The following is a 10,658-nucleotide window of genomic DNA, read 5'->3' on the forward strand; positions in this document are numbered from 1 at the left end:
TATGAGTTTGAAAAAACTAAAACTAAAAACTGGATTGATTGTGCTTTACGAAGTTAAAAAAGGTTATTTTCATTTTCTCAGTGTCCATACATCCTAGTACGGTCTATCTGTGTTCTGGTGAACTTAGCGCACACAATAGCGGAAGTCGGGAGGAGTGAATCCTCTCGCTCTCACGTATCGACCTGCGCGTTTCTGGCAGCTCAGGGAAGCTAGCACGTTTCTTTCAGAGTCGGAGTGACGCTCGAGTTCCCCTTCTGCCAGCTTTCTCTCTTCGTATTCTTCCTAACTCCATCCAAGAACGACCACGCACAGCGACGGCGAGATTTGCTCCCACAGTGGTTTCTTCTTATTATGGCTGTTAGCAGCACCAAGACAGTGTACGAGATTTTCCAAAGCATGGAGTACGGGCCAGCAGCAACTTCTAGCACTGCTACTGCACAGGTAACGTTCAGATTCATATTCAGAGACTGCTTTGAAACGAAACTTACTCACAGCACGCTGTGCTGCGGAGTTAGCGGATACCTATATATAAGTTATTGGACTCGTGAAGTTGCTTAACCGTTAGCCCAGTGTACCTCACAAGACAAACATGTGACAGAACTAGACACATAATTACATTATAATGTGTCGAGGGATTACTGTTCATGTAGGTTGTTTTTTATGTCCGTATCCCACCGTAGTCCGTGAAAAACATTGTAGGGGTTTCCTCTTTTTACCTGAACTTGAAAAGAGTTTAACAGGAGCTTCTGCCAAATACCAAATGTAGAAGATGGGATCTCTCAATAAAGGTTTACCCCTCGTTCATGGTGCCAGGCCTGCTAAAACGAAGTAAAATCAGCTGGCTACTCCCATCTTCTGTGTACAGTCTATGATTGCTAATCTGCAAACAGCTGTGTAAAAACAGCTGTGTAAAGGTTTTTGTGGCTGTCAGGACATTGAAGGTTTACAAAGAGTGCTAAATTACTGGAGAAGCACTCAAACCACTAGCATGCTGTCATTTGACAGCCCACATCATGTAGCGCATGAGAGACCATAGTACCAGCACCACGGCTCAGTTAATACACACTGCTAAAAATTGCCGTTGGTGCTTTGCAGAGAGTTGAGCTCTGTACTTTGGTCTTCAGTCTGTAAATAGCTGACACTCTTCACTTTGCCTACCCGCCTTTATCAGTCACTGCCATGTATATTGGTCTCTTCAACCAGTAAAAAGGTTTTTTGGTTTTGGGTGCTGCTCATCTGCAGGCCATAATTTCACGAGTGTGCTAATGACGATGTTAACATGTTGTGGATTTAAAATGTTGAGAGCACGATAGACTGTAGTTTTCTTTTCTTATTTTCAAAATAATGCACATCTCTTATATGCAAATGCTTAGATTTGCAAAAACATTAGAAGGGCCTCCTTTACCTGTAAGACTCCAGATAACAGCTTGTCTGAGATGTTCGGCATCCTCATCCTCTGTACTCATACAGGCACGGTTTGATAAAAGGGAAGCAAGACTTTTTTATTTTAATTCAAGGATTTTCATAAATCTGCAGTAACCTTTTAACAAAACTGAATCTGTGTGGGAGTGTTGGTCTCTCTGTTCTGGAGCTGATCCTTCCCCTGTTCCCTCTCTTCTTCATCAGGCCTGGCTGGAGCATCGTTCCCGTTCTCTGGGTCTCTTCATTGACGGTAAATTTGTCTGTTCAGCAGACGGGCGGAGCTGCTCCCTGGCTGATTCTAAAGGTGAGAGCAGCCCAAGCACACAGTTACACAGAAGTTAAAACCTCTTCATTACAAGTCAGTGTTTCAGACTTTTTACAAACATCCTAATGATAATGATGGTCTCAGTGTTTTGCCTGCCTGCTCTCCAGGAAGTATTGTATGCAGCACAGCATGCGCTGAAGAAGCTGATATTTCCCAGTGTGCCTCCTCTGCTGTTAACGGTTTCAAGTCCTGGAGCAGCCTGAGCTGCAACCAAAGGGCCAAAGTGCTCCTCAGGTCCAACAAACACACCTTCACACACCTCGCTGCTTTGTTTTTGAGCCACCAGTTTAACATAAAGATGAATTTCTGTCCTCTAACAGGTTGGTGAGTGTGCTCGGGCAGCACGGCCAGTGTCTCTCAGAGTTGTGTGAGCTCTGTGAGGCCTCCTGCGCCACTGCCGCCCTGGTCAGGCTGCTGCAGTTCTACAGCAGCTGGGCGCAGCTCAGAGACACACTCCTCACTGACTGGACACCTCTGGGTAAGTGAATTCAGCTATCTTTACAAAATGCTCTCAGTCTTTTTATTGTGGTGTTTCCTAATTTTTCTTATTTTTTATCTTCCAGGTGTGGTGGCAGTGGTGACCTCGAAAGACTGTCCTCTCTATTCTCTTCTGCTCAAAGTCCTGCCAGCACTGGCTATGGGTAAAACACACACTGATGTTTGTAGCTGAACCCTAATCTGACTCTAACATCAAATCTGAACATTTCAAAATCGTCTTAATACCTGAGTTTAAAAGTGAAATACTGAAATGTCTCAGTTTAAACATTTGGGATGAAATACTATTTTATAAGAGCTTCATTTGGTTCTTATTTACTTTTCCTGCAGTGTCCCAACTTTTTCAGAATTGGTTTTTGTGGTCCGCTGTTAGATCTTAATTACTATCAAATGTATCCAGATCTTTGATATGGGAAAAACATCAAAGCACTTCTCTCATCAACCACCAAAGAGCCCTGCAGCCTGTGGTTATATTCATCGATTCATGCTTTAGTTGATTAATAAATTATATGGTTTATTAAATACCAGAAAATTCATCCAAAGGCCAAAGATGTGTAGCTTAAGATTAGTCATGAGAGAGAAGCCAGTTATCTCTTTTTGTAATTTGTTATCATCTTAATCGTTTAGGTTTTCTATCTTTATTTGTGGTGTCAGAGGAGCTGTGAGGTATAAATGAATGCTTCTTCCTTCTAGGCAACTCTGTGGTGGTTGTCCCCGGTCAGAGCACGGCCCCCCCAGTACTACTACTAGCTCAGCTTTTTACAGGAGCAGGACTTCCTGCTGGGGCTCTTAATGTGCTAACAGGAAGTGACATAACACTGGGTGTCAAAGTGGCCCAGAACCACGGCATCAGTTACGTCAACTACTGCGGCAACAAGGAGGTGTGTTTGTGTGCCATGTTTGCATGTCTTTGTGGGGACCAGAAATGGGAATGTTACTATACTGGGACCAACAGCCCTTATGGCAGGGGTACGGAGCTGCAGGTGTCCTGCAGGTTTCAGATGTGTCCTTGAGCCAACACAGCTGATTTAAATGGATAAATGACCTCCTCAACATGTCCTGAAGTTCTCCAGAGGCCTGATAATGAACTCATCATGTGATTCAGGTGTGCTGACCCAGGGTGAGATCTAAAACCTGCAGGACACCGGCCCTCGAGGCCTGGAGTTGGACACCCCTGCCTTATGGGGACAAAATGCCTGCCCCTTCGAGTTTGAGGGCATTTTTGAGACTCTTAATGTGGTTTTGGTGTCAGGGTTACTGTTAGGCTTAGGCGAGGTTTGGATTAGGCATTGCTTTTTGATGATTAGGGTTAGGGAAAGCATTGTCAATTAGACGTCCCCACTAAGATATGAAAACACGACTGTGTGTGTTTTTGTGAGAGTGAGTGAAATGGAGTCCAAATGGTTGAGCTGTGTGTAAGAAAATGTTTCCCTGCTCTTCGAGGACGGAGTGATGCTGTGTAAGGCCACAGCAGGGATGGGAGTTCCTGTGGCGGTGTCACCGTGCGTAGGCTCCACCTGTCCCTTCATCATCTTTGAGTCGGCAGACATTAACAGTGCCGTGGATGAGGTGATGGAGGCCGCCTTCAGGAAGAAGAAAGAGGTACGCTCATAGAGCGACGAGGTAACTCCTATTCCAGCGACGCATCCCTGAGCCTGTTTGACGGGACTCCCCTCTGCCTGCAGGTCTTCTGGGTGTTGTGTGTGCAGGAGAGTGTGGTGGACAGTGTTGTTGCCCATCTCCGGTTGCGAATGGCCAAGATGAAATGTGTGACCCTGCCCAGTGAGGCAGACAGGGAACGGGTGGATGCTGCTGTGCAGGAGGCTCAGCAGCTGGGAGCCACGGTTAGTAAGAAGACTTTGAGACATCAGGGTTTAAAAATGTTAATGCCAGGAAAAGTTTCAACGAACTTGAAGGTTCCCTTAGACTCGTCTGCTGATGGTGTGCACCACTTTGTCTTCATTTCCTCTGAGTTTACTGCCCATAACTAGCAGTTTTAAATGATCTCTCCTCAGTTGGTTCAGTCCTGTGCTGATCCCACGTCAGGTGCCCAGTATCCTTCCACTGTGCTCTGTGGGGTGGCCCCCTCCTCACCATGTGTGCTCAACCCCTGTCCCGGACCACTGCTGCCCCTCATGACCTTCAGAAGCAACACAGAAGCCGTGACTCTTGGTAAGAAGCTTCATGTGAAAACGTCTCCTATAAGACACCAACGTGAATAAGGTTTGAGGGTTTTTTAAAGGGTTGCATTTGCATCGTAATCAGAGACCTGGGCCTGTGTCGAACAAGGAGTAACATTTTCTGCCCTGTGCAGGGAACCACAGTCCTCACGGTCAGGCAGCATCCATCTGGACCGAAGACCTCACCCTCGCTCTGGAGACAGCTCAGAGGTGCATCTGCATTCTCTGCTCTCTGTCCTTCTGTTCTGCTGTCTGTTTCCTCTTTCTCCTTCTCTTCGTTTCTTTGTTGACTTTTCTTTTTACTTTCATATACAGTCGTTTCGTCACAACCACCTGTGCTCGGTGTAAAGCGAATACGTTGACTTTCATGGTCTGCTTCACATCTCGTGACTGTCCATTTAGTACTAACATTCATATTTATTTCCTTTAAAATGAATATTTCTTCTTCGTGTCCTCCCAGGTTGTCAGTTGGCTCTGTGTGGGTGAATTCCCACTCCATCTGTGACCCCTGTCTGCCCGTCTCCGGTCACAAAGACAGCGGGACCTGCACCGATGGAGGACAGGAGGTTTGTTGTTTTGACAGGCCGACAGAGCCTGGATCAGTAACACTGCTTGCACATGCTGCTGTAGTTCAATGTTTGAATTCAACGTCCCCTGGGTGTCGTCTCACCGTCCTTAGTTTAGTGTTTTCTGTTAGGCTCATATAGCCCCGCAGCACTAATAACCTCGGTCTTTAGATATGAGGTTCTTATTGGTCTCCAGCTCCTGCAGTGCAAAACATCCCTACTAAACACGCCCACATAAATCACTCGATAGTTATATCCCCTCTTTATCCTGTCAGGGTCTGTACCAGTTTCTACGCCCCTCCTCTTCCTCCCCCCCTCTTCCTCGCTCCTCTCCCGTCTCCATGGACTACACGCAGTTCGGAACAGAAACGTCCCCACCTATCATTCCTGCTGAGTCGGACCCTGCCAGGTATGTTTGTGAAGCATTATAGCTGGTAAATGTTGCAGGAAAAATGTGTTGCACAGCACTAATCGCATCATTACATTTTCTTTCGTTTTTCTAGAGCCCCTCAGTCCCACCTGCAGTTTGTTGCTGGTAAAGCATGTAAGTCAGTGTCTGGCTGCAGTGTGGCTGTGCAGCCACCAGGTGGTAGTGGTGGTCTGTTGGCCTACTGCCCAGACGGGGGCCGGAAGGACGTTCGCAATGCTGTGGAGGCTGCTGTCAAAGTCCAGCCAGGGTGAGAGCGCAAACTACGTGTACGTGTTCACAAACACGTACAGGTCATTCAAAAAAACCACAAACACAACTGAGGTTTGTGTACTCGCACAACAGATGCTGTTGAGAGTTTATGAAACTGCACAGATTTTCCAAGATGTAGTCACTATATTAGTGGAAAAGCCATCAAGTAATGACGTAGGTACAAATCATCCCTGTAGTATTTCTGGATGGTTTCACAGGTTCTTTCAAGTCTTTTCTTAAAGTGGAGACGGGGTTCAGCTCCCAGACCCACACCTGCACCTGCTTCCACAGAAGGGCTGAAAGCTGATTGTGCATTGAGACACTGCCGGTCTGAGAGCAGAGTGCTTTGTTGGTATACTACGGTAATATGAGGATTTTAAGATGTGATTATTTAAGACCTTGAAGGATTTAAAATGAAGTTCTGCGTCTACGACAGAGCCGCTAAAGAAATGTTAATATTTTTAACTTGGAGTCAGACGAGGCTGTTCGACGAGTAGAGTCACAAAGTAGAAATCTGGAGAGTGAACTGAGCAGTGTAGATCCACTTTAATGTTGTTTGTTACATTTTACTCCATATACACAACATGTAGATGAGTCCTCTGAGCCTTCCATGTAGAACATTGTGTTCTTAATCTGCTCTTATCAGCTGGTTACTGTAGGGCCGGGCTGTGTGCGTTTGCCATCAGTCAATGTACAACTTGACTGTGGGAACAGATAAGAAGACAAAGTGCAGAGTCATGAACTCGACACAAACTGCTTACAGAGTTCACTGAAATCTGACAAACACAAGCTGTGAAGCAGGACGTGTGGCCATTACTCATCGGCAGTCTTTAACAGTTGATAGATTTTATCCACGTAATGAAGCTTAACCTGACGGACACATAAATCCCAACAAATGGCATCAGGCTTTTGTTTTATTTATATTATTATTGTTGTATTTCTTTGAATGCCTTTGTCTCTCACAGCTGGATGAAAAAGAGCCCGTCTGCACGTGCCCAGTCACTCTACTCTCTGGCCAAGGGCCTTGAGGCGAAGAGGCGGGACATAGCTGCAGCAATCAACACACAGACCGGCCTGTCAGTGGACGAGGCTGAGAAGGAGGTGGAGCTCAGCATTACCAGGCTCAGCGTTTGGGCCGCTTACTGTGACAAAGTCCAGGGAGGAGCGCTGGTGAGACCTTTCATGTTACTCAAAGCTGCTAAAGATGCTGAAACATGATAGAAAAGTATCAGCTGAGGCTGTCTGATCGCTCGTTGTTTCCCTCTCCTTCAGCCCATGCCAAACTCTGGCTCCGCTCTCTCCATCCCTGAAGCCCTGGGAGTCATGGGGGTCGTCCTACCTGACTACAATCCCCTCCTCTCCATGGTAACCGTGCTTGGGGCAACTATTGCCACAGGCAATGCTGTTATTATGGTCCCCAGTCAAAAGTATCCACTGCCTGTCTTGGCATTCATTAAGGTAAGTGTATAAATGTGCTGCGTGGCAAGTGGCAGGGAACCTTTAGAAAGAAGTTGCATGTTTCAGTCGGAACACAAAGTCAAACACGGTGGAACAAAAGTAACACGAACTGAAGCAATACGTCTGTGTTATTCAGAGGCAGCTGACCTGAATATCGTCTTAACTTGGGGGTCAAACTAGTGATTGTACAAGTGAATAGAAAAGTCTACACAAAAAGAAAAGTCTGCCCAGGTTTGTATGAATGTCAGTACACTGTGTGGGTCAGAAGCAGAGCTGCTGTCATTCTAGAGGAAAGGCTCGCCACCCTGCAGCCATTTTAAACATGCGCGGGCACCTGTGTGAGCATGTCGATTAACTTTAAATTCAATCGTCAGCATGACATAATCATGCACGCGCAGAAACGCCAGTCAGACGTGATAAGAAGCGCCGTTAAGCAAAAATAGTAATAAAGGCTTTTGTCCATTTTGTGTCCACCGCCACGTTTGCTGGCGTTTCTCGTTTACTGCAGCAGTTTGCTCACATTGCTCAGGACGCTGCACTCTGTTTACACTCGAGGTGCACGTCCTGGGCAGGGAGTCAAAGAGACCAATTACATGAAGAGTCTCTCAGTATGTCATTCTGCGCTGTGATTACAGCCGTTCACCAGCTCTGTGAACAGTCCTCGTAGCCATTGATCACCGGTCACGACAACGAGCATACTAACAACCATGAAGCTGAGCTTGTGGCTCAGCTAACATGTGACTCTAAAGTGGCTGTTGGTGTGATGGTAAATAGTGATCTGTCTAAGTGTTAGCCTCTTAATAATAATTTGAGGACAGGCTGTGCAGGCATAAGGGATGTGAGCCGAGGATAAAGGAGTCTTCATGCGTTGAACACATGAAATGAATTGAACTGAAATAAATCATCACTGGATGAGTGTTACATGTCTGCACCTAGCTGTTTGAGGGTAATCCCTAAATCTGCACAGCTCTGTGCGGCTGACCTTGTCAGGTCACGTCTAACATGCGTGCACGTGTTTTGCTTTACGTGTTGCAAAGAAGCTCTGAAGATGTTTTTAATCAGGTCAAACCTTGGAAAGAACAGCTGTTTACTCAAATGGAAATAATGTGCAAAGGTTTTAGAAAAGTCTGCTTATAGTGTCATGATTGTTTTAGTTATGTGCAGTTCCAGATCCTTTCAGTGTTGCATCTATTCTGAGTTCCCCCAGAACATGTTTGGTTGGCCTGCTATTGTAAGACATGGTGCCTAAATGTTTTTGTACAGCCTAAGCAAAAAAAAGAAAGAAAAAGACGTAGGTGAGTGGACTGTTGGTTAGATAATGCTTCCTAATGGAGAGTTTGAAAGTCTTAAATTGTACCTTAATGTTGCGGGCCTGTTTCTAGCCTAGTCAGTTTTTCTAAGTTGGTCAGCATTAAAAGTGCTTGGTCAGCGCAGCTTAAGCTGCAGTCGATCACGAGGCTGTCAGTGTGAACTTGTGTGCAGATCTGTTTTCATTTAAGATGAAAACTTGACTGCAGAGTTGAAGCAAGTCTTCGGTTTCCTCAGCTTGACCTGCATTAAAAAGCACCGTGAATCATAAAAACCGGTTGTTATCTTTATTGCACCTTTTCCTTCTCCTCTTTCTCAGGTGCTCCAGTCCTCGGACTTGCCAGCAGGTCTGGTAAACGTTATTACAGGAAGTCGAGACCAGCTGACTGTGGCTCTGGCTAATCACAGTGTCATCAAGGCCATCTGGTACTGGGGCAGTGCTGAGGTGAGGCTAACTCTTTTAGCTAACTCATTTTGCATTAAACTGAGCTCCTGAGTGTAGGATTGACTTCCTTCTCCCAAATTAGGCCTGCCTCATATAATCGCCTACACTCACTTCACTGTTTCTGATTTCCTGCTGCAGGGCTGCCAGTACCTCCAGTACACCTGCACTAGTCCACTAAAAACCCTGCGCCTGTGTGAGGACCAGGAAGGGAAAGATGGGGAGCTAGACTGGACTCGGTGCCGTCCGTCATTCCTGGAAGAAATGTGGAGAAGCGCTGTGCAGTGGAAGAGTGTGTGGATTCCTACAGCTTAAAACAGAACGGCAGGAAGAAGGAACAGAGTTACAGTTTGGATCATGGAGCGTTTGACTGTGACCTGAAAAAGCAGAAATCATCACAGGCCAGACGGCGACAGAAGGGGAGGAGGGCTTTTAAAAGCAAAGAAACATTAGATGTTAAATTACATTTTGAGATTATATTAGGAATGGCTGACACAAAGCACTTAATAGAGAGACGAGGGATTCAATGCAGCTCACACGTTAACAGTGTTGCTGACTTATGAGCTGATTTTTGTTGCCAACATGGTTTAAAAATGATCCTAAAATGGAAAATGTGGCGATTCACTGTGATTAAGACGAAAGGTTTTTCCCTTTTACGTCCCTGTGACGGTCAATGCAGAGACCCTAAAAACATTTCACTGTTTTCATTAAATGTATGTCGGTTTACTGAAGATTATCGAGCAGAGCAGTAGCTGCCCGTCAGAAGAATCGATTCATTGTTGAGTTTGTCATTTTGGTTTTTAAATAAATATAAAAAACAATGCTAGCCAAAGTAACATCCATTAGAACTACTGCAACGTTTTGCTTGATTAGTCAAAACAATAAACCTGAAGGTTTATTAACGACAGCTGCTCTTTAGTAATTCCTTTATTTTAGTCATAACAGGCTATCATGATAATAACCCTGCTGATTTTCTACCTCTGTTATGCGTTTTTTAATTAACCCTCACATGTCTGATCAGGTATCACAAGTTATTTCAAAGTAGGTCATGTTCACATTTCTTTCCACGTTAACGAATAATCCACGTGAACCGTGACAAACCTCAGGAGAACTTTGGCTCAGATTATTGCGCCTGTGTTGCAGGGTCAGTGCATATTAAATAGATAAAGTTGTGTTATGGGCTTGAGCGTGTTCTGTGGGGGCCATTCCACTTCCTGCTCAGAAGTTAAGACAGACAGAAATGAGGTGTAATTCAGAAAAGGTCACAGCAGGGGGCGCTCACAAGGTAGTTCTCAGTGATCAGGAGTGAATACAGATAAACGTGAACAATATATATATTTTTTATTTTGTTTTTGACAATACAGCAACACTTATGTACTAAAGTTTTTCTGAGAGAAAAGCTAAAAAAATACTTCCAATCTGGTGACGTATGCTGAGAGGTCCTCGGAAAAACCCTTTGTGGCTCCTGTTTCTAAACAGCAACTAAAACACACATTAGATGTGCGGTTTAACTACAACAGAACCTTACACGTATAGGAAGCAGCGGGTATCAGAGGCTTCAACACAGCTAGCCGTTGTTTGTGTTCGCTGGCTTGACAAAACCTAAAAGCCCAGTTGGAGATAACAGGAACCTCGACGCTGGTTCTCAGCTTCCTCCTGTCGTAGCTGCAAATCCAGCTACGTGCATAAGATTAGGCAGCAGATTTGAATGAAGTATAAAAACATTTGTTCATTTTTTTGCAGTTTGCACTTCTGTAACTTTACAGCTGGCCTTCATTCAGTC

The 10,658-nt window shown here is 45.2% G+C and overlaps 1 protein-coding gene across 1 annotated transcript; it reads left to right on the plus strand.

Annotated features, from left to right (window-relative positions):
- Positions 1-166: 166 nt before the first annotated feature.
- On the plus strand, positions 167-9,782 carry aldh16a1 (aldehyde dehydrogenase 16 family, member A1). Its single transcript, XM_080300529.1, has 17 exons — positions 167-441; positions 1,627-1,726; positions 1,855-1,981; positions 2,068-2,225; positions 2,311-2,388; positions 2,936-3,123; positions 3,686-3,844; positions 3,928-4,086; positions 4,258-4,414; positions 4,557-4,632; positions 4,883-4,988; positions 5,264-5,397; positions 5,492-5,665; positions 6,633-6,837; positions 6,940-7,125; positions 8,753-8,878; positions 9,017-9,782. The coding sequence occupies exons 1-17, from the start codon at positions 352-354 to the stop codon at positions 9,188-9,190; spliced, it is 2,397 nt and encodes a 798-aa protein (XP_080156655.1). The 5' UTR covers positions 167-351; the 3' UTR covers positions 9,191-9,782.
- Positions 9,783-10,658: the final 876 nt, after the last annotated feature.

This window comes from Astatotilapia calliptera, chromosome 4 (genome assembly GCF_964374335.1).
Source record: "Astatotilapia calliptera chromosome 4, fAstCal68.1, whole genome shotgun sequence".
Lineage (NCBI taxonomy): Eukaryota > Metazoa > Chordata > Actinopteri > Cichliformes > Cichlidae > Astatotilapia > Astatotilapia calliptera.

Coding starts and splice junctions, on each gene's coding strand:
- aldh16a1 (XM_080300529.1), top strand. CDS start 352: ATGGCTGTTAGCAGCACCAAGACAGTGTACGAGATTTTCCAAAGCATG. Junction 442..1,626: donor CTAGCACTGCTACTGCACAG/GTAACGTTCAGA, acceptor CTTCTTCATCAG/GCCTGGCTGGAGCATCGTTC. Junction 3,845..3,927: donor CCTTCAGGAAGAAGAAAGAG/GTACGCTCATAG, acceptor CTCTGCCTGCAG/GTCTTCTGGGTGTTGTGTGT.